The sequence below is a fragment of the Schistosoma haematobium genome, chromosome ZW (assembly GCF_000699445.3).
Source record: "Schistosoma haematobium chromosome ZW, whole genome shotgun sequence".
NCBI lineage: Eukaryota > Metazoa > Platyhelminthes > Trematoda > Strigeidida > Schistosomatidae > Schistosoma > Schistosoma haematobium.
In genome coordinates this window covers 79,313,857-79,336,461 of record NC_067195.1, presented here as the reverse complement: position 1 = coordinate 79,336,461, position 22,605 = coordinate 79,313,857, and the positions used below count along the sequence as shown (strand labels likewise).

At 32.7% G+C, this 22,605-nt stretch overlaps 2 protein-coding genes across 2 annotated transcripts in view; one reads left to right on the top strand and one right to left on the bottom strand.

Moving 5' to 3' along the window:
* Window positions 1–144: 144 nt before the first annotated feature.
* Window positions 145–22,605, top strand: part of MS3_00004477 (uncharacterized protein) — a gene marked incomplete at its 3' end in the record, with an annotated part of 41,100 nt that continues 18,639 nt past the window's right edge. The window contains exons 1-2 of the mRNA XM_012936602.2: window positions 145–1,233; window positions 21,242–21,603. Coding sequence (XP_012792056.2) covers window positions 21,288–21,603 — 316 coding nt within the window. The 5' untranslated portion in view covers window positions 145–1,233; window positions 21,242–21,287. The remainder of the gene's footprint in view (window positions 1,234–21,241; window positions 21,604–22,605) is intronic.
* On the bottom strand, window positions 10,812–15,263 carry MS3_00004478 (uncharacterized protein). The gene has a single exon (XM_051212403.1). It carries the CDS (start codon window positions 12,233–12,235, stop codon window positions 11,783–11,785), a length of 453 nt encoding a protein of 150 aa, XP_051072584.1. The 5' UTR covers window positions 12,236–15,263; the 3' UTR covers window positions 10,812–11,782.

Below are 22,605 nucleotides of genomic sequence, written 5' to 3'. Positions count from 1 at the left end.
CTTGGCTAGATGATTCAACACCCTTCCATTTATAAATTATTGTATTTAATAACTGGGAATCTTCTGATAATGTTTGATTACTGTATTAAATGATGTAACATCACTTCATTTTCTTAGACTATGTTGAATGTTTGAATTACCTATAAATACGATTATTCAGCTTAGAAAATTCTCTCCACTGAAACGTTCTTATTCTTTTTAAAATAAAATAAAAATGTTTGTTATCAGTATGGGGTTGTGGAGATTGTTAATTTTTTGGTTGAGATCATTGACTGATTGATGTTATCGGATCCCTCAGCAGTGCGCATTCACGATCCCGCGCGCGCAACTCGAACCCAGGACTTTCGGTCTCGCACGCGAACGCTTAGCCTATAGATCACTACTAAGGCATCCAACGGTATTAGTGTCTAACTTCAACCAATCCACGTGTCAGGTAGAGACAGGCATCTACCTCAGATAATGGTTGAAGTTAAACATTAACACCGCTAGATACCTTATCAGTGGTCTAGAGGTTAAGCATTCGTATGTGAGACCGAAGGCCCTGGGTTCGAGTTCCGCACTATTGAGGAATTCCATACTAGAACAAAACGGTCGTTCAGGGTTCTTAGGTTTTTAATGGTGGTCTAACATCAATCGATTCATGATCTCAATCAATAAAAGTTTTATGATATTCTAACGTGATGTGTGGGATTCAAAATCCAAAAACCATTTATATAAATATCAACATGAACAAAATGTATGCCCCCTACATATTTAGTCACATATACTAAATAGTATAATATTTTTGATGAACACATTATTCTCTCTCTTATCATCCACATTGTTATATAAGTGTCCTATTTCTTAAATTAGTCAAGAAGTGAAAGCAAACACAGAAATGATGTAGTAATTTATAATGTGTAATATTCATATTCAAAATAGATTTGGCTTATAATTGAAAGTTGTCCAATTGTTGTTTTAATTTAAAATGTAGATTATCTGAATTTTTTTTAATCCATAGGTAGGACTTTCAATAGTGTAATAAGAAGACGAAGATTATCAGAACTACGTGATGATATATTAGCGTAATACATTTCGAACGATCGGATCACACACATAATACACTTGTTTAGAATATTTATTATATAAAAATAAAAGGTCAACTAGACCGAAAATGGGGTAAGAGGAGACAACGATGGTGATAATAATAAGAGAAATAACTAATAATAAGCCAATATTACCAGGGTGTTTAAGGTGAGAACAAACTATTTTTGAATACACAAAGGGGGTTTTAATTTTCGTATGGCTAAGGCTTCAATAAACCTTAGCATACACCCTTTTACACTTTTATGTAACACTACAAAGGCTGAGTTGAAATCAATCCTATGGCCTGTTTCGATTATATGTTCAGCAATAGAGGATGATGGATGTTTATCCTCTACTCTTATTGGGTCACTTGATTCTGTTTGTTTCTGCAACCATTTTGGTACACGTTCACACATTTTATTATTAGTGTTATATAATAGTTTTGAAATTTATGCCTACAGTCTCCAAAATATTGTTTACTTATTATGATACTCGAAATAATGAGTCTTTTTGATGGAGTTTTGTTCTCTGAGCTGGATGGTTTGGTCGTGGAGTTTTCATCGTTCTTCTGAACGACATCATCAGCACAAGCTTCAGATAGAAGTGAAGCGTTCGAGGTCTACAGAACAAGCTGTGAAACACATATGGAGAAATTCGAACGCTTCACTTCTATCTGAAGTTTGTGCTGATGATGTCGTTCAGAAGAACGATGAAAACTCCACGACCAAACCATCCAGCTCAGAGAACAAAACTCCATTAAAATCATCCACCTGAGCTACAGGTCTCCACCATCTCAGTTAATCTTTTTGTTGCCAAAACATGTAATTAGATTTTATCATAGAATGAACTTAACGATAATAGGAGTTAAGATTGATATAAATGAAGTATGATATTCGATACAGTTCGAGTGTTAGGAAGAAAAATACACATAGAGGAACTAGGTAATGTCTCTTATGTAATTTTCTCTAAATGTTTGTTTTAATTGTCCGTTGTACAAGAATTAAAAAAATATTGTTTGATAGAAGTATTTGCGAATATTCAGGTCTTTGGTTATTTATTTATTTTTAAACTTTTTTCTTATCTTACTTACTTACGCCTGTTACTCCCAATGGAGCATAGGCCGCTGACCAGCATTCTCCAACCCACTCTGTCCTTGGCCTTCCTTCCCAGTTCTGTCCAATTTTTGTTCATTTTTCCCATATGTCTCCATTTCTCAACGTAATGTGTTCTTCAGTCTTTCACTTTTCCTTCGTCCTTGAATATTCCATGTGAGGGCTTGCCTTGTGATGCAGTTGGTTGCTTTCCTCAATACGTGTCCTATCCACTTCCAGTGCTTCTCCACGATTTCTTCCTCCACTGGAATCTGGTTTGTTCTCTCCCATAGTAGGTTGTTGCTGATAGTGTCTGACCAACGGATCCGAAGTATTTTGCGTAGACAACTGTTATTAAACACTTGCATCTTCTGGATGATGGCTTTTGTAGTTCTCCAGGTTTCCGCTCCATACAGTAGAACTGTTTTGACATTTGTATTGAAAAATCTGACCTTGTTGTTGGTTGACAGTTGTTTTGAGTTCCAGATGTTCTTCAGTTGTAAACATGTTGTTCTTGCTTTGCCGATCCGCGCCTTCACATCTGCATCAGGTCCACCATGTTCATCAATGATGGTTCCCAGATATGTAAACGTTTTTATCTTTTCTTATCTGATATGTGATTATGAACTATTATATTTTAATAAATTAATTTAAAATCGTATACTTGAATCATTAATACATTATTCAACTTTCCAATTTGAAGTAAATGGAACAATGTTTCAATTTACAACCTAGTGGTTAAAAGTCAAGTGTTTTAATTACTGAATCAAATTCTCACTTTACTGATGTAATGAATTAGTCAATAGTAAGCAACGTTGAATTTGGCCAATATACATATGGGTTTTAGTTGTCACACTATATCAACACATCCAGATGAAATTATCAAAACTAAAACTAAAGTAATAAAAACCATAATAATATCGATGATAGTAGTCAAGGTTAGGCGTAAGCAATATGATTCGAGAAGAAAGAATGAGTTCGCTGAATAAAAATTCTACAATAGCTTTATAACTTAAAATCTATCTGAAAACAAAGAGTTAATGCATCTTTTTTAATCAAAGAAATACTTAGCCAAGTCACCCAATGTTTCCAAGCATTGGTGTACTATGATTGTTCGGACCTCAACTAGGTAACATACGTCCATCCACACGGTTCACCCTAGCGTTCAGTGATTTCATGGGCTGATTTCATGTTTTGCTTTGGTTACCCTTAGGTTTTATTCAACCTATTGCTATCCCTGCTCGTCGAATTAGGGAATAGTTGGGCATACTTAATACATGTTTTAACCATCCTAATCGTTATGGATTTATTAACTTATCAACTGATTTGGTAACTTTAGCTAGTACCCTGCATGTAATCTCACCAATGCTCACTGGATTGCTACACAATATGCAAGCAGTCCTTCGAAGGCATCTATGAGCAAATACTATCAAATTTACACAATAAAATACTTATGGATATGTTTGATTAGACGCACTATTAGCGTTTTTTCTTATACACTAATAAACTTGGTGGTTTCACAGTACCCGGAGTTATTCGTAACCGTGTGTGACAAGTGACTTAAATATGGTTATTTAAAAATGAACAAGTTTTCTTCATTTGTCAGATGCATGTTTCTAACAAGTGATAATAATAACTTAGCCTTAACAAATTTTCCTTATGATTACCCTTAACCATTAAAATACTTTATTCTTATTCGATATCATAGCGAAAACCAAACTGTTAGTCAAGAGATATTAGACATTAATTTAACCTCAAATACACTTGATAGAAACGACCTCAGTAATTCTCTGTTAATATAAGTCAATCGGCTCACTAACTAATTAACTAAAGTGACTTTCCTATTGGGATTAGTATGACCTATATGTGTATCGAATTTATATTATTCTGCTTTAATATAGTCTTTTTAATTATAATATTGAGTCAATTTAAAATCTTGTTATTATTTGATTACTATATACATAACATTTCTAGATTAATTGTAGTAAATTTAATTGACTATACTGTGTATACTATCCCACAAACTTATACTCAAAGCTACATGGGTCTTACCGGATCATAATACAAAGAATCAGATCGATCATATTTGTATCACTAAAAAATTCAATAGGTCAATTGAAGATGTAAAAACCAGGAGAGGAGCTGATATAATTTGGTGGTTGCCAAGATGAGACTGAAGCTAAAGAAGCACTAAACAACTGGACAATCAGCATTACGTAGGTTCAATACAGATACCGACAAACTCAAGGAATTCAAGATAGCCCTCAACATCAGGTCCTAAGCCTTACAAGATTTCAAAGAAGAAATGATTATGGAGGATAACTAGAAAGGTTCTGGACCTCAAGAGGTATCATCATAAGGAATGAATTTCTATGGAAACCCTGGACACGATTCAAGAAAGGAAGAACAAGAAGACAACAATTAACAATAGCCGTACAAGGACAGAGAAAGTAGTGACACTAGCTGAATACACAGAGGCAAACAAGCGAGTGAAGAAGAGTATTAGAGCTGACAAGCAGAAATATATGGAAGAGCTAGCAACGAAAGCGAAAAAAGCTGTAAGAGAAGGAAGTATGAAATAACCATATGTCACTCCATCAAAGATCGAAGAAATCAGTTGTAGTCATCAGAAAAATCAGAAGTTGGAAGGAAATAAATAAGATGAAGTGTTCCAAGTGATCTTAGGTATTGACAGCTATCAATCACTAGTGTTCGTGAAAACATCGATTGTGTACAGTCGCTTACGCTTCTCGATTACCGACTGACTTTATGAACAATTTCCTACAGACTGAACCCATAATATCGTGTATGCCCTTACTCTTAGCAAACATTGCAAGATTGAGGAAATTATATGCTAAAGCGTCCTAAAGTTGCTGATACTTTGTCAAAAGTCAAGTAGGATATCAAGTTAGAATTATAAAATAAGAAGCTGAGCATTCCTGCTTCTGACAACTTCCAGGAATGTTTTAAGTAATGAAAAACGAGGTGGGATAAGTTTCTATGACTTCAGTTCTCATATTTTTTAAACAGACTATTTGCTTTTACTAGTTCATTTTTGAAGAGGTGTAAATATGATTATCTACATTTTAGTGTTTTTTAATCATGTGAGATTTGCATTAAGCAACAATTTATAGTCATTAACTTATTTCAAACAAAAAAAACACACCATCATTTGTTTAGTCAAGAAGTGGTTTTAGTTTAAACACCATGAATTCTCTTGCTTTCCACTTGAAAAAGAAAACAGAAGTCTAATTTCGATTAGAATGATACTTATATAAATTTATCGAAGTTATAACTTTTTTTGTTTTTGAATTTCCAATTATTCGCCACATTATTCAAACAAGTTTTTCTTCGGTTTTCAGTATGTTAATTATTCCAACATACTGTTCTTTTCTATTTTATTAATACAAGCACTCATATAAACAGACATAGATGTCTTTCAGAACAACGATGAAAGCTCCACGACCAAACCGTCCAGCTCAGAGAACAAAACTCCATCAAGACACAGAATTTACACACGTATCAAATGTAGGTTTATGTGTTAAACTTTGAGTTATATTTCAGTTGTGTTGAGACTTAGCAATACTACTCAATCTATCAAAACGTGGTAAGCGGAATGGGATTTAAACCTACGACCTTTCAATTGAAAGTTGAGTACCTTAACTATTGAAATATCACTTTAGTAATAATAAATAATGAAACTAAGGTCACTATCAATAAATGAATACAATTTCAATTCTAATTCAGTTTCTTTCCGTTACATAATGATAGCCATGAAACTTGAAAGTACCTGTTTCGAATAGATATGGGGTAGTTGGTGTAAATTTCTGAACAATTCCAAATAAGCAGTTGTTCATTGGTCACGGATATTCAATGATCCTTCGAGTATTAGAAGAGGCAAAATTTGACTTATACTTTTGGTTGTTGTGCTCGATATATATATTTTCACTACTGTATATATATATTACATGTTTCGTCATTAATTTTACCAAATAAAAATTACTCTCCTCTGCTTAGTAATCGTATGGTGTATGCTATTTGTCTTTTGACAGTCAGTCAGTAACAATGTAGAACTTTGTACGTACGTACATCAGTTCGAGTTCTCATACCACATTAGCACACAGATACAATTGTCAATTCAAATTCCGTAGTGGTAAAGGCAGTAAAGGTATAAGCAGTAATCGGAAAGATTAGGGTTTGAACGTGTTATTCAAGGAGTATAATCCAGTGAAATAAATTTGGAAAGAGAAAGAGAGAAGGGACATGAAGAATTCAGAAGATTAGAATTTGGGAGAACACAAAGAGTGGATGCACCTGTGCCATTGCAAACGATTTGGAGTCATTTCACTCAAGGTCTCTAACTATCGGTTGCTATCGTCTCGCGAATCCCAACCAGGTAGTCTATACGTACTAACATGGCTCAGTCCACTTACCAGTGACTTCATGGATTTGTGCCATGTTTTGGTCTGGCCGCCCCTAGCTTTCTTCCAACCTATTCCTACACTATAAAACGTAGCTCGTCGAGGCAGTCGGTGGTTGGGCAGACGTAACACGTCCCAGTTATCTCAACTGAAGAAGTTTCACTACTTCATCAATTGATTTACCATCCTTACCTAGTACCCGTTTCCTAACAGCTGCATTACTTACTCAGTGGTCCCAGGATCTACAAGCAATGCTTGGAAGACACCTATGATCGAATATTAGTAACCTACAAATATCCTCTACTCTTATCGGTCATGCTTCACTGCAGTAAAGTAGAACGAAACAAACTGCTACGCAGTAAACCTATCCTTACTGCGCAGCAGTTCGTTCCGTATGTCTCTTAACATAAGCTATATATAATACCAATTAGAAGCGGAATACATAACAGCAGAAGACTAAGAAGGTCGAGTTAAAGAAAACAAAAAATGAAAGAATAGAATTATGAATTTGAAGAACCATACCGACTGTAAAGGACAATTGATGGGAGAATTGCAAACGAGGTATTCAATGTATGGTTTTCATATTTTACGAAGATATTCTCTAATTTTGTATGAATTAATAAATTGGTTGTCCTTCAACTAAGTCTTTGTTCACTACACTACTTCTACACTTTCATATGATTCATTTTACTGTTTATAATTATTCACTGTCGAGCATAATTTTAAAACTAGAACTTTGTCAATCAGAAAATTATTTAGCAATTGAATGATGTAATACAAACCAAATATTTATGCATGACTATCTCTAATTGTTAAATATCAGTTAAATATTTATTGTTGTTGCTAAGTATTTAGGGTTTTTATGGTTATTCCCTTAAAAAAAACAACCAAATGTAACAGCAATGATTTAATTGTGTACTTCGCTTTACTACTATTATGTGTTTAAAGCTAATAGGATATTATGTTTGTAAATATTTACATAAAAATAAACATACTAGGATTCAGTTACCACTTTGCAGAATGATATGCTCAACTTTGATACACGTCTTTATTGTGTGAGCGTTCATGTCACTACTACTCATCTATAAAAATTAAGCGGAACTTTGTTATAACGTTTGACTTAGTGGCTAGAGACCAAGTGATTTTAAGTACTCTGAGGTTGATTCACTCATTTTACTAAGAAAATTTGCTTCAAAAGTTTTGATGTGTTGTGTCACAAACGCCAATATTTGAGTTTAGCTAGGTAAATGGTTAATTTTACCCTTATACTTACATAGATTATGTTGAAACGGTTGTTCTCGGTCAGTTTACTGCTGGTTTCATTCCATAGTTCTAGGTCAATATTGTCTAAAAGATTGGGACTTCCAAACAGTTTATTGACTTTTATCGCTTTCGATACATTGCCCATCCAGTTTACTTTCTTATTCCCTTAGAACACTTGAAATTTCTCTCACAATATTTTTATTTATCACTGAGTATGGGGCAGTGTTCTATGTTACAGTAGTAGAGTTGGACAGATAAACGTTTTTATTTATATCGGCGTCTAAGCTACTTAACAGGCTGTGCTAATCCAGTTTCTACTTTTGTTTGTCGTTTTCTTCGGAAGTACTTTAATAGTTAAGGATAGTTTTCAGACAAATTTATTATCTACATTTTCACAGTGTTTTATATTTGTCCATTTCTATTCGCATTTTATAAATTTTCCTATTTAGATGTTGTAAAATGTCCCAGTAACTCATTGTTTGCATCAAATCTTTTGTTATGTTTAAAATGAAACTCGAATCATTGCTTTCATTTGGTTTAATTAAGAATTCATTATTCGTGTTATTGTTTACTGTCTTTCAAACTATTAACTAAATTCATTTTGATGATGTCCTATAATGCACTTCTACATATCTTACATTCTACATGTTTTGATTAGTTTCGTTCAACATTGAAAACATTATACAGTGATTTCTGAATTTCTAGTATATACGTCAACATTTTTTGTGATATTATGTGGAGAGTGGTAGACCTTGAATGGTGTATAGTAGCGATATGGGAGTATATTGCTCCGAATTGTTCATAGTTGTTTAGATATGGTTTACTAATCTTCCTATTCTTCTCTCTCCATCATATCACAGCTTGTTAGGTGGCCTGAGCTAGTCAACAGGAAACCCTTTCCGAATTACATTTCGTGCTTGTGAGCACTCGTCAGCAAGATACACGAGTAATCTTGCGAGTACTGATGCTACCTGTTGGATCAACACTTAAAGGACTAGGAAAACATGATAAAGGTCACTGCTCAGTAATAAATCTTTTGTGAATGTCATTCTTTCATAAAGTATATCTCCTGTGTGCATGAGGTTACACCACAATTGACACTATCATTTCAACTTCTGTGTCATTTAATTTTGATATTTTATTTTCTCACTGCAGTTTGTATGAACTATGAGGAATTTAGCCCGTTTGATTTCTGTAAAATAGGTTTATCGTTGTTTCTAATTGTTTATGTCGTGAAAAGATATTTCTTGAGAACTTGGCACTTCAACGATCATTCAATAGGGTTTACATACTTAGTGTTGGTTCAAATGTTTTTAATGCGACCTCATAGTAATTGCTGTTACTCGAAAAGATAGATTATTATCGTACTTTCGAAGCACTATAACTAGTGTATTTTGGTTATATAATTCACAAAACCTATGCAGTCAAAGCTCTCTTAAATGAAACATGTAGACTGGTTTGCTTAACGAGTAGTGTCTTAGGTTTAGTAATCGTTTTTTGGAAGTTAGATGATTAAGGGAAATGAATACCGTTTTACAGTGTTTTCAACCAAGTTACTGTACGTGTAGTTTTTCCAATCTGGATATAGTCGGTTACTTTATTTGTCAAATCATTTGCTTTAAATGATTTCGCTAAAGAAACTCACTTATTATCAGTGGGTGTTGCTGATGGTATCACCAGCGTGAGTTATAATGCGATTATCTTTAATATATCTCAGTAATTCAAATATGTCCATAGAGGACGATATTCTGCCTCTGTTCACTCCTATTTGGATTTATAAATTTATCGGCTCCTGTGGAGCATATATATATAAGGAGAGAGAGAGGTAGGCCGTTTCTGTTCAACAGTGGAGACAATGAAACATCACATAGAACTTGTGTTATTTTGAGTGTTTCTAGTCTTCTAGTCAATCTAGAATGTAACGTTGTTATCATATGCCGAAGGTCTAAATTGTATGAAAGAAGTGACCTTAGAACTGCGAAAGTTATGACAGTTTAAAACTGTGTAATTGGAAAACGCCTGTACAATTCCCTCTCAATTAATAATGTTTTTATGATGAAGATTACTGCTCTATTACTAATAATTCTCATACTGTTCATTATCCTTCCCATATCATGGTCAATTTACTGGGTTTTCTTCAGTTTAAACCAGTGCACTTAAAAATGTAAAATTACCTAGGTTATCGAAATAATAAGTCTTTATCTGATGACCTATAGAGAAAAGTACTCCTCTCATCCATATTACAATCATCACATACGAAATTTTAATGGAAAGACCCAATTTCAGTCACTACAACAATAATTTCCGGATTACGACTTTATTTTTTATTATCTAAGTTCGATTAAGTAAGTAATCGGTAAAATTGTGAGAATCAACCACATGAATCAATCAATTGTCTATTTCACTCAAAATCTGTTTTACCTGTAAACACTAAACTTTAATATCTATCTAAATTTTCCTTTCTTTCAACTAGTTAATCACATATTTTACACTACAACAGTATCCTATACTTTTCAAGTTATAATGACATTAAAACCACTTTTATACAACAGCAACTATATTATTATGCATAAACTTTGTTCATCATTTTAATATTATCGATAAATATCGTCTGTTTTCTTTTGTTGTTTTTTTTTCAACCGGGTAAAAAGAAGATAAAGATTTGTCGCATTAGAAACACAACTTTTACATTCATAATCATTGGGTTATATGGACGGCATGTAACGATACTATTACTGTCTAATTTCAATATGTTACACCGCTGTTGTATGTTTTTCTTCTTCTAAAAGTTAAACTGTTTCCTTCACTTGTCAAATTATTTTATTAATTTCTAACATGACTAGTTGAAGTTGTTTATAGTAATTTAGTCTAATACGAACATACTGTTTACCTTCATTCAGTATATATATTATATACAACTGATGAGCGTTACCTACTTTGTTTTTAAAAACTAGTGTACAAAATGCAACTATTCTTTTTGATTTTATTTATATACAAGTAAATAAATAAAACAGTCTACCAGAGAAGGTCGGAAACAGTATGTAACAGTTAAAAGAAAAGGAAACATTGATAAACTGAGGTCGCTCTCCTCATATATTTTTTAAATTTCGGGTATTTATTAGTAAATAAATATGATAAAAGACCACAGACTAAAGAATAAGTTTCAATTTCATCATCCCATATATATATGAAGACTTCTCATGTGTAGTAAGATCCTTTCCAACATTACAATGAATATAATTATAAGTTTAAAAATCTAAAAAAGAAACCAATTAGTGAATTCATTTTTATTCTTTAAGTTTTATCATTTTCATCTTGTCCCTAAAATCACTGAGTTTACTACTTAAATGGTATGTTTAGTAGTATATATACGCAAACGATGATGTGTAATATGCTCAAAATAAAAACGAGAAATTATTTTTTTTAGATGAATAAAACTTTGTTTCTTTTTGAATTCCATTTTGTATTTATTTCATAATTGTCTATTGCTAATAGTATTCACAGTGTAATTTAACCGTAACCAAGAAAGAAACAAAAAATAGGACAATTGAAAAGTAACATATCGAAAAAGAAATCTTCAGATTTAAGAAACTGAGTAAAATAAACAAACAAACAAAGATTATTGTAAATGGAATTATTGTTTTTGGTTTCGAACTTCGCTCTTTCTCTCTCTCTCTCTCTTCCTTTTGTACGTGTTTCAACAGATAGAATGTGTAAAAGAACATTTTCCAATAAATGCAAGATAACATTCAATGGTACAGATGAACATTTGTTCAATGAACGCTGTTTTATATTATGCTAAAGTATTCCATTTCTGTAATATTGACATATTAAATGTTATTTTTTGTTCTTGTTGTTGTGGAAATAAAAAAAATCATAATTTTTGTAAATTAACTAAGTAGTAACCATTGGAAAACTTTATACTACTTTTAGTAATGATTACTAATCGGTAGTGAATTTTGTTAATGTTTTTTTAAACCATGGAAATGATAACCAAATAAAATGATTAAATTTAATTAATTGTTTACAACATGGTCCAGTCATATGTCCACCACCCATTGGTCTCATTACTTCACGATTACAGCATGATTTCACATATTGATAAAATGTTGGTTTAATAGTATAATTATTTAAAGCATAATTTATTGATTTTTTAATAATGAATAAATTATCTAATTTACCTGGTTGTTGATTCCATTTCATTATTGGTTGAATAGTTTTCATGATTGTTTCAATTGTATTATCTTGTGTCATTGATAATTTCTTGAAGTTTTCCAATGAATCTATTCTTCGAAATGATGATGATGATCTATGATATGGAACTGATTGGATAAGCATAATTAAACCACTAATATATGCCATAAATAATAATTGACTCATTGTCTGGTTCATCATTTTTCAATATAGACACTTATGATATGTTTGAGTTAATAGAAAAAGGATAATGAATTTCAGTAAAGTGTCAATCTCCCGACAATAATAATAATAATGATATATATATTTTTTCTTGTTACCGTGGTGAATTAAGTGTCAGTTTTATATATCACTTTTCATAATATTTCCAGATGGAATTTTCTCTGAACTGTTGTTATCGTACTCACACTTATGCAGAAAAAAAGAAACCCGTTTCTTTTTGGTACACTTTTGTTACTTGTTTATTTAGATTAGTCAGTGAACATAATTAGTACGTTTTTATAGGTTTGTATGACATAATATCATTAACCGTGGGTGTGTGAAAATAGCATATTTTCGTTTTCAAGGTCTAAGTTTTTAATTAACATATGATTGGTTACTTTTTGGTTGGTTCAAATATCATTTTATTGAAATCACGAACTGATATAAGTTAGACAACCATTGAAAACGTGGAAGTAGTAGACGGTCGTTTCGTTTTAGTATAGAAATCTTCAACAGTGTACATCTACGACCGATCAACCGGGTAGGGAAGAAACTCTCACCCAGTGCTTCCAGGTTTTCAATGTGTTTTTTAACGTTTATCGGTTTATCATTTCAATGAAATGCAGCAATTTCCATAACCCTATACTCATAGTTAAATATTATTTGCTTTGCTTAATAATTAGTCTGTTCATTAGACATCATAATTATTTGATTTCATCATAAATTAAACTGAGAAGTACAACGAGCAGGATATTTCCCCAATTCTTATCCCGTTTAAGAGAAAAGATTTGTGTTACAGAAAATACTACTTAATTGACTAATATTTGACAAGTAGTGTGACAACCTTTTTGGTTGTTTAATGACATTGGCTCCTTCTACAAATGACCAATTATTTTTTTATTTGATAAATAGGTTATAATAACTATTATCTTGGCTGACCATTTTGTCATTTAGACGATAGTTCTGTGTTCTAAAATGTTTAGTTGATTCTATGCTTAAAATTACCAGTTTAGCTATTTCAATTCTTTTCATATTTTATCAGTCAATTATGTTATTTTCATGACGGACAAGGTAGATAAAAGTATATCATTATTATTTGTTACGGCACATGATATAGTTGTAGAGTCAAATTTTGAACAGAACATAAACAATATTTTCTTTTAAAGAAAAGTGTATAAATCTAAGAATAAGAGGACTGGGACCAGAGATCTCTATATTATTCACTTAGTAAATTATGTAGCAACCAAGTTTTGATTACACTTTAGTTGTCAAGTGTGCTTTGGTAAATACAGAGATTATTTGATTATGATTCAAGTATTACTATAATCCAGATTTTGTTTTAATTATCAGCATTATCTGAAATTCAAATGTTGATTCGTTTTAGGCGATTGTAATACGACGTCTAACCAATTTCTGCTCTAAGAACATAAAGACGTTGACGCTACCAGATGTGATTAGTACGCTTAGTTTATGCTACCATTGTATGACTGTAATATTTCATTCATATTTGCTCCAGTTCATACAATAACAGAAAAAGGTGCATTTGGTTTTTGTTGTAGAGCTTTTCCTGTCTCTTCAAATGATTCTATTCTTGTAATCTCTTACAGTCACAGTACTTTTTTGATGAATCAACAGCCATTTATTGAATCATATATCTAGATTGAAGTTAACAGTGAAATTCAGGGTATGCGTTTGATCGTATTTCGGACTCATCAGCTGAATGTGTCTACAGTCCAATACTGATCACCATACTAAGATTTAGACCTACTGTAGTATTTCGTCCAAACGTAAACGCATTATCCACTGAATTACTTGAGTACATTTTGCCGCTTAGTCTTTAACCCAATTATATTATCAACTCGTAATAATTACAAAAATTCCACCTTTGGTATTTAAAATAACAGAAACAGTGACAAGATAAAAATAAGCCTTCACAAATGAACATTATTTGAATAGCATATATCATTTGGCTATTACATTTATGGAGGTGGATAAATTAATTCATTTTCCGATAAAGTAAAATGTCTCATAATTAGCACACATTTACTCTATTTGGCATATTATATTCATGACTCATCATAGTGTTAACACATTAGTAATTGTTGTCTTGTTACCATTATCACTTGTGCGTAATATGTATATTATGCTGACAAGAAATACACTTGTTAAATGGATTATTCTAACCATATTTACTCTTTATCTATTTTGACTAAAATACCGGTAACTAGTTTGTATTCTTTTTGTTTTGAATAAATAAAATTATAATTTTATGGTTAATTTTATTTCTGTTTTAGATTACAGTTTCAGAGTGTACAACATATAGCAATACTGGGTTAGTTTCACTGTCTTTACAATCGAAATTCTTTGTGAGACTATAATTTATGGACGACCTTTGAGCGATGCTAAAGTGAACTTGAAAGTGTCTACCTACTTATTAGGGCTAAACGAGGGTTATAAAACAGTTTGAAGAATAAGGATTATGATTCATAGTTGATGGTTAGGGTTAGGAATTAGATGTACGGTTTTTTCATCACGAACTGATATCAGCTAAAATACCAAGAGGTTATTTGGCCTAATGGGCAGGTGAATTTCGCGTCAAAATCCAAGACCTGTCATCCTAAATCTGATTGGTTCGTCCATAAGTTATAGTCTCGCCAAATTCTGTATTTTATATCACTAGCCTAGAACCTTCAGGTCTCGCGGCGAGCGTGTAAGTTTTAGACCATTGAGCCGGCATCCAACGGATGATGTGTCTAACTCCAATCAATTAATTAGGTATGCATAACGTTGGATACCGGATCATTGGTCTGAATTTTAAAGGCTTACTAGTACACTTGAAGGTTGGATGGAGTCTTGAATTCACTTTTCTGAAGAGTTTTATACAAAGATAAAATGATTGTCTAGTGATTCCTGATTTTCGGAAGTTTTCTAATTAAAATCATTCTGTCATGTAAACAATCAAACTTAACAATCTTCATAAATCCTCTACTGCCATTGCAAATTCGTATTTACATAATCGAAGACCGAGAAGTTTATAATTCATTAAATAATATTTCAATAATTGTTAATGATTACTTACAAGATAGATATCTTGAAATTTTAACACGGTATAAATTTGCTCAATGGATTCAGTCATTTAAAGCATATAGATAGATAGATGGCTACTAAGTACACCTTTTAATATTTACGCCAAATTAAGAATTTTCTTGGAATAACGAAATCTATATTACTGAATTCCTACTCATCGGTCATATGATAAAGTATTTGACTTGATCGCTTCCAGTCTTCAGAATAATTGAAGTTGTAGATTTGCTATACTAAGGTGTTTAAAACAAGGAAAATGAATTCTTATTCCTTTCCGATTATTAAATTGAATATAGTATTTTATTCAAATCTAATGAGATGTTAGTGTTAGTTAATTGTGTAGATCAAACTTCACATTCAGATGTAGCTCAGGTGGACGATTTTGATGGAGTTATGTTTTCTGAGCTGGATGGTTTGATCGTGGAACTTTCATCGTTTTTCTAAACGACATCATCAGCACAAACTTCAGAACGAGCTATTAACCACATATGAAGAAATTCGAATACTTTACTTTTACCTGAAATTTGTGCTGATGATGCCATTCAGAAGAACAACGAAAGCTTCACGACCAAACCATCCAACTCAGAGAACAAAACTCTATCAAAAACTTCACATTCTTCACCATTTTAAATCACACTATATACAATTGATAAAGAAAGAAAACATATTAGATTCTCTTTTATTCCCAAATGTTCTCTTAACTTATCTCGTTGCTTTTTTTAACTCATTTATTATTACTGATGGTAATTATCATTGAGCATTGTTTCTCCTGTAAACTGTTAATTAATATTAATTGTATAACTCGTCAAATTATACATTGAAAATGTAGTGATAATTAATCGACTGACTGACACCTTGTTTAATTTTCGAAAGTAAAATCATAATTCATTGTTGCTAATTATTCTTTCTATTAAATTTTACGTTGGTTTTCGATAGTCATTGATAGTCACTATAATTTGTGTGAAAAACCGTCTGATCTTATAATATTGGCTTATTAATCTACTGCTAATAATATGTAATAATAGTTCTTTTCTTGTCTATCTATTGATGATAACTAACTATGAAGCACTGAATAGTTGCTTCATATTTATTTATTTATTATTTGTTGAAACACTGATACGAAGAAGCTCTAAAATATATATATATATATCACACAATGCTGTTATCATTTAATTTGTGTTTGGGCTGGGATTCTCTCCAGGTACCCAAACCGAATCAGGTGTTGTTCTTGGGAGTTTACTCCGCAAGTCTTTGATCTAAAGCCTAACTTCACAAGGCGCCAGAGCAACGTTAGGCGATGCGATCTCATGGAAGAAAGTGGTAACCAAGAGTAGGTTCATATTCCATTTAGTTCCTCAGGACCAGGACCTTGTAGCCCATGTTGAGCATTGGTTTTGGATTAGGGTTTTCCAACTCCTCTTGGTAATTGTTCCGTACCCACCAACCCGATTCAAGCACTGAACATTCGCTTTTTGTCTTCTCAGTTTCGTAAAAAAGAGCTGTGTTTGAGAAGGGTGTAAGTGGAACCTTCTTGGTAGTGGCTTTATATGCGTATCCATATGAGAGCATTTGTAGAGGGAGAGTGTTCTTTCCACACCCTCGAACATACCAGGGCATTTTAGGGTCAAATGCCAACTCACACTTACCAATATCTTACATGATATTTATATTATTTAGCGAGTATAATACCATTCAGCCTATAAATTAGGATTTGATAGTCACCATTTCTAACTTCAGTTAGTATTTGTATTCCTGGCTGAAATCACTTCGCGATTTCAATCTTGATAACACGAGAAACATAGATCTAGTGCTTGCTGTAGGTTGCTTTTCAAAGCCTTAGATATTATTCTGATCTAATGGTCTAGATAATATTAAATGTGTATAAGGGTTGGATGCCCAACATAATTATAAATACTTAATATTTTGAGTATACTGAATCTTCTATTCACTTCTCTACACTTTTCTACGTGTAATGGGAAACTATCGGTTGGTCTCTCTATTTTTCGTTGTTGACGTTACTGTCTAGATTTAATCAGTCTTTTTTGTTATACATGGATCATGAGCAAATAACCCCATAGTGTCAATTTATCATAAGTTCTTGATAAACTAGGATGGTGATCAGCAGTTGAATCTAGAACTCACATTTCGTCCCATCTATGACTCACCAGATGGATATACCCACATCTTGGTGGTGATGTTGACTAATTAATTGAAGTCCTTAATATCAACAATGAGAAAATACTAACCCTCACTAAATAAATTCATAGCTGTTATCCAAACTGTTGGCTTGATAGATTCAATAGTTCACTTGATAGCATATTAACATTTGAAGTGTAAGGTACTTGCTTCGACTGTCAATATTCACCTCAATATTAGGATGTCGGTAAGTTCAATGGATAAATTTGAGTTAGGATGAAAAACGTATCCTGGATTCTGTTGGTAACCTCTATCAGACTTTACTATGTTAGGTTGTAATTAAAAGAACTTTTCAATTTTATTTTATAGTGTATCATGTAAGGTTAGTTTTATTTATTATTTTATGTCCTGTGATATTGTTTATTCATCTATGAATATAAATTAACTTCTGTCTCTCTTTCTCTCTCTTTGTAATGTTTACAATCTTGTAAGAAATGTATTTATTTTTGTATACAAACTAAATGATAGTGTTGTAGAAATGTATCAAGTTTTCATGGGAACATAAGATAGTTGTTTTGTCATAGTTTAAGATCTTATATAGGTTGTTTTCCTTAAATCAGAAAGAAGATAAAGTAGTTAACTAAGAAAGGCAATTGGAATACATCTATTCTGAGTTAATGAATTCATTATTGTAGATTTTTCACCTGGTTTTGTCTTACAGTAATTCCGAATACGAATCATTAAAAAATCTTTATACGAAACGGGATTTACGCGAACCAAATAGATCGGATGATTAACGTACAACACTTTCACAATAATCTCTTTAGTGATGAAAAAGCAAGTAGTCAAGTCACGAAAAAAAAACTCGAACTGAACTTGCAATAAATCGATTCTGTTTATGTGGCAATAATTCTGACCTTTGAACACAACAAAAATGTCGAACTTAATCAAAAGATAAACAGTCAGTGGGAAAGGGTTAATGAGGTTATTTTTACACATTGAAACTACCATTTGTTAAGAAAATAAAGAAATCACAACAAAAATGATTCCGTAAAACACAGTCAAATGTTTACTGTTGTTTTTCTGCCTGTTCAACTGTTTAGTGTCAATAATGTTTAGTAACTAATTAGCTTTGATGATAACTCGTTTATCTTAATTTTATATATATTTAATCGTATTCATTCAACCAATTCGTCCAAATAATGTATTATCAATTTGGTGGTATTTATTAACATATTTCACTGGAATAAATAAATATATGAACCTGTTCTTATCATCAGCTAATATGGTAATAATTCAATCCAAGACTTTGTTACTTTGTCAACTAAAGTTTCCTTATGGATTTCATTTATCTCTTTGATCTGTGCATTAAAGTGATACTATTTTTTTTTTACCACATATGGCTTTATAAAATAAAGGGATCTTGTGATAATGTTTCACTCTTTCTTCTAAGAAACTATCAACAATATGACATTACTGTTTGATAACAGAAAAGATATTTGAATTCTAATTAACCAGTTGTTGATCTTTATCGGCTTTTAAAGTTTATGGTTTATATCATCACTATTCAGATTACTTTACCAAATTTATTAGGAACAGGTGGATATATTATTTAGATGATTCTCTTATGTTCTTAGTAATTTATTCATCTTAATTTGATTTAGCTCTCGAATTAATCTTTCGCCTGAAATAAATTGATTTACTATTATTTTCTTTCTTTTGCTTGGAATGCTAAATAATAAAACTATTATTGAAATATCACTAGTTGAAATTAAGAGTCAGTTGAAGCTAGACCACCATGAAAATCCTGGAAGCATTGGACGGCCGTTCCGTCCTAGCATGGGACTCCTCATCAGTGCGCATCCACAATCCCGCCCCCCGCGAGGTTCGAACCCAGAACCTATCAGTCTTGCGCGCGAGCGCTTAACCATTAGACCATTGAAATATACAAATCAACATCATTTCTTTTTTAAAAATTTACTTTATACTACTTAAATATTCCTATAATTATGTCATTCTTATTGATGTTTGGATCAACAACCTGTTTGTTTATACGCCAGAATATCGTTCAACTGGATTTATTTATTTTTCATATCAGTTGGTGCTAACTTGTAGTTGGTGAATACAATTAATAGGGGGTTGTTTTTTTGTAATATGTAAACTTTATTTATGAATGTTTTGACAACGCATCCAACTATCATTAGTTTAACAAATGGAATGTGGAGTTGAGTTAAATCTTTCCAAGAAGAATTGACTATTGTAATTAAGATTAGATTACACTCAACATTCATTTACCTTAAATATTATTCCAATTTAATGATAACTAAACATGTAAACAACTCACCTACTTTTAAATGGTTTACCAGGTAAATTATTAATTTGTGTATAAAATCACGAAATTATACAAATTTTTCAGTAACCTTACTTAGAAGTAAATTATAACAAACGCCGATATCTGATCATTGGTAAATCAGTTGATGAGGTTGTGAATCTTCATCGACTGAGATGGTTGGGCCCCGTGTTACGTATGCCCGAACACCGATTACCACGACGCGCAATGCTAACCGGTGTTGGGGATGGTTGGAAGAAAGTTAGGGACGGCCAAACCAAAACGTGGCATCAGTGCTTGAAGACACTAACTTGTAGTCTGAGCCATGTTGGTAGATGCAGACTACTTGGTTGGGGTCCGCGTGACTATCGTAACCAATGGTTGGAGACTCTGTGTGACATGGCTCAGAATCGATCACAATGGCGTAGGTGTATACACTCTCTACCTTCCCTTAAACTAAGAGATTAAAATCGCTTCATATCTTTCTTTCTACGAACTAATTCTTTCTTCCTGTACTATATCCTTATATGCAATCTTTCTTTTACATATTACCACCTCTGAATTCACTACTTTTATGAATCCAGTGTCCATCTTGTTGTGTTAATGAGATATGACAACTTGGACCGATGCATAAATGTGCCTGTTCCTACATTGTAGCTGACTGACTGACTGACTGATATCTGATCATGTATTCATCAGCAAGATTAAGTTCAATGCAAATTTTCTTCCTTTCTATCCGATGTTTTTAGCTGACAAATTTCATCATATCTTGAATAAGAAGGTACTTACTTACGCCTGTTACTCCCAATGGAGCATAGGCCGCCGACCAGCATTCTCCAACCCACTCTGTCCTGGGCCTTTTCCAGTCCTATCCAATTTTTGTTCATTTTTCTCATGTCTGTCTCCATTTCTCGACGTAATGTGTTCTTCGGTCTTCCACTTTTCCTTTGTCCTTGAATATTCCATGTGAGGACTTGCCTTGTGACATAGTTGGTTGCTTTCCTCAATATATGCCCTATCCACTTCCAGCACTTCTTCCTCCACAGGGATCTGGTTTGTTCTCTCTCATTGTAGGTTGTTGCTGATAGTGTCTGTCCAACGGATCCGAATTATTTTGCGTAAACAACTGTTATTAAACACTTGTGTATTCTGAATGATGGCTTTTGTGGTTTTCCAGGTTTCCGCCCCATACAATAGAACTGTTTTGGGTCATGGGGTTAGCGACCCCATCCCGTAGAAAACTAACTCGCTAAAGAAGCGCTAACCAGAAAAAAATTATTCAAACCACTTAAACTCTCCCCTGGGAGTCAAAAGATCTTTATTTAGAAGGGTTATGACACCTCATAGTGAAAGCCGAGTCCCTTCGGAAGCCACGAGGCTGATACAATTATATGTTTGCAATACTTATCTAATTAATATCAATTCGTAATAGAAATCATTGTTTTTTTAATTTTCAGATAACATAAATGATCTTATATTGAGTCGATATTTTCTTCAACAATAATGCCTAATTTCTATGATCGTCTTTCATTCTCTGAATATATTTACAGAATCAAATTAAAAACTATATTCAACAATAAAATATACAAAGAGAATAATAATTTCATAAAAGATTTATCATTTCATTCATCAATAACATATTCACAATTACATAATTTTGAATCAATGACATTTTCATTGGATCATGAAAATGATATGAATTATTATGATTATAGTAAACATGTTATCATAAACACTGATACGTTGAAATGTATCAATCAATGTTTATTAATAACTGATCAAAGTAAATATCAATTAATCTCTGGTATCAAATATAGAGGTAAAAGTGAAAAAGAAAAGAAGATTCTTATTTTGTTTTGAATTTTAATTTAGTTTACTCTTTACGTTTTGTTTTTTCCTAAAATGATTAACGTCAGTTAAGAAGTCATGTTGTAGTGTGGACAACCGAATTATGTTCGACACAACATTACAGAGTTACCTGGTAAAATAGAAAAACCATACTATAATACTCAATTTGCAAAATGTTCAATAATTGTCTCGAACTTCATTGTTCTTGCATTTCTATACTAATTGCTTTCTATTCCCGTTCTTCCTTTCTTGATCTTATGTCAATATAAGTAGCACGCAACACAATGTTATAGAATAATGTTTAAGTCTTAAAATTCATTGTTTATCATTAACAAGATGTAATTAGATGTTTCATTTAGAAGTGATTGTTTTGATGTGAACAGTTGCCAAAAGTTTTATCATGCTATTCTAAAGTTTTAATTACTACTGCCTGACCATAGCTGCCACCTTGATGTGGTGGTCGGGCTTGTCTATCGTGATGACTCAACCGAGCTATATTGTCTGGGACATATATTCCCGTAGGTTATACCATGCCAGGCAGGTCGATTGGAGAACGGTAAGACTAAAAGCAGCACCTCAAGGTCTAAGTGCGAAGTCGTACTGCTGACTGTAGATAGGTGTGACAACAGTAAGGTCTTTCTCTTGGATAACCAGCATCTTCAGCGATGCTGCCTTTTCACAAGGAAGGAAGGGGTAAGAAAAGATCGACCCTAAAAATGTCACACCCCACCTTACCTCACGGCTTTCCGCCTCCGGCAGTAAGGCCTTTTGAAGAACGGAGTAACAGGTTCAATACTTCTCACGAAAAGGCCGTGTGCGTCCGGCCTCAAGCAGTTGTCCCTTGGGTTTTGCGGTCATCCTCCAAGGTCGTTAAGACCAACACTAATCCGAATTCTTTTCCAGGTTTTTCAAGAAACACCCTTCCACGGTGTGGGTTGCCAGAAATCGGCATCATTCCTTATGCCCGTAACAG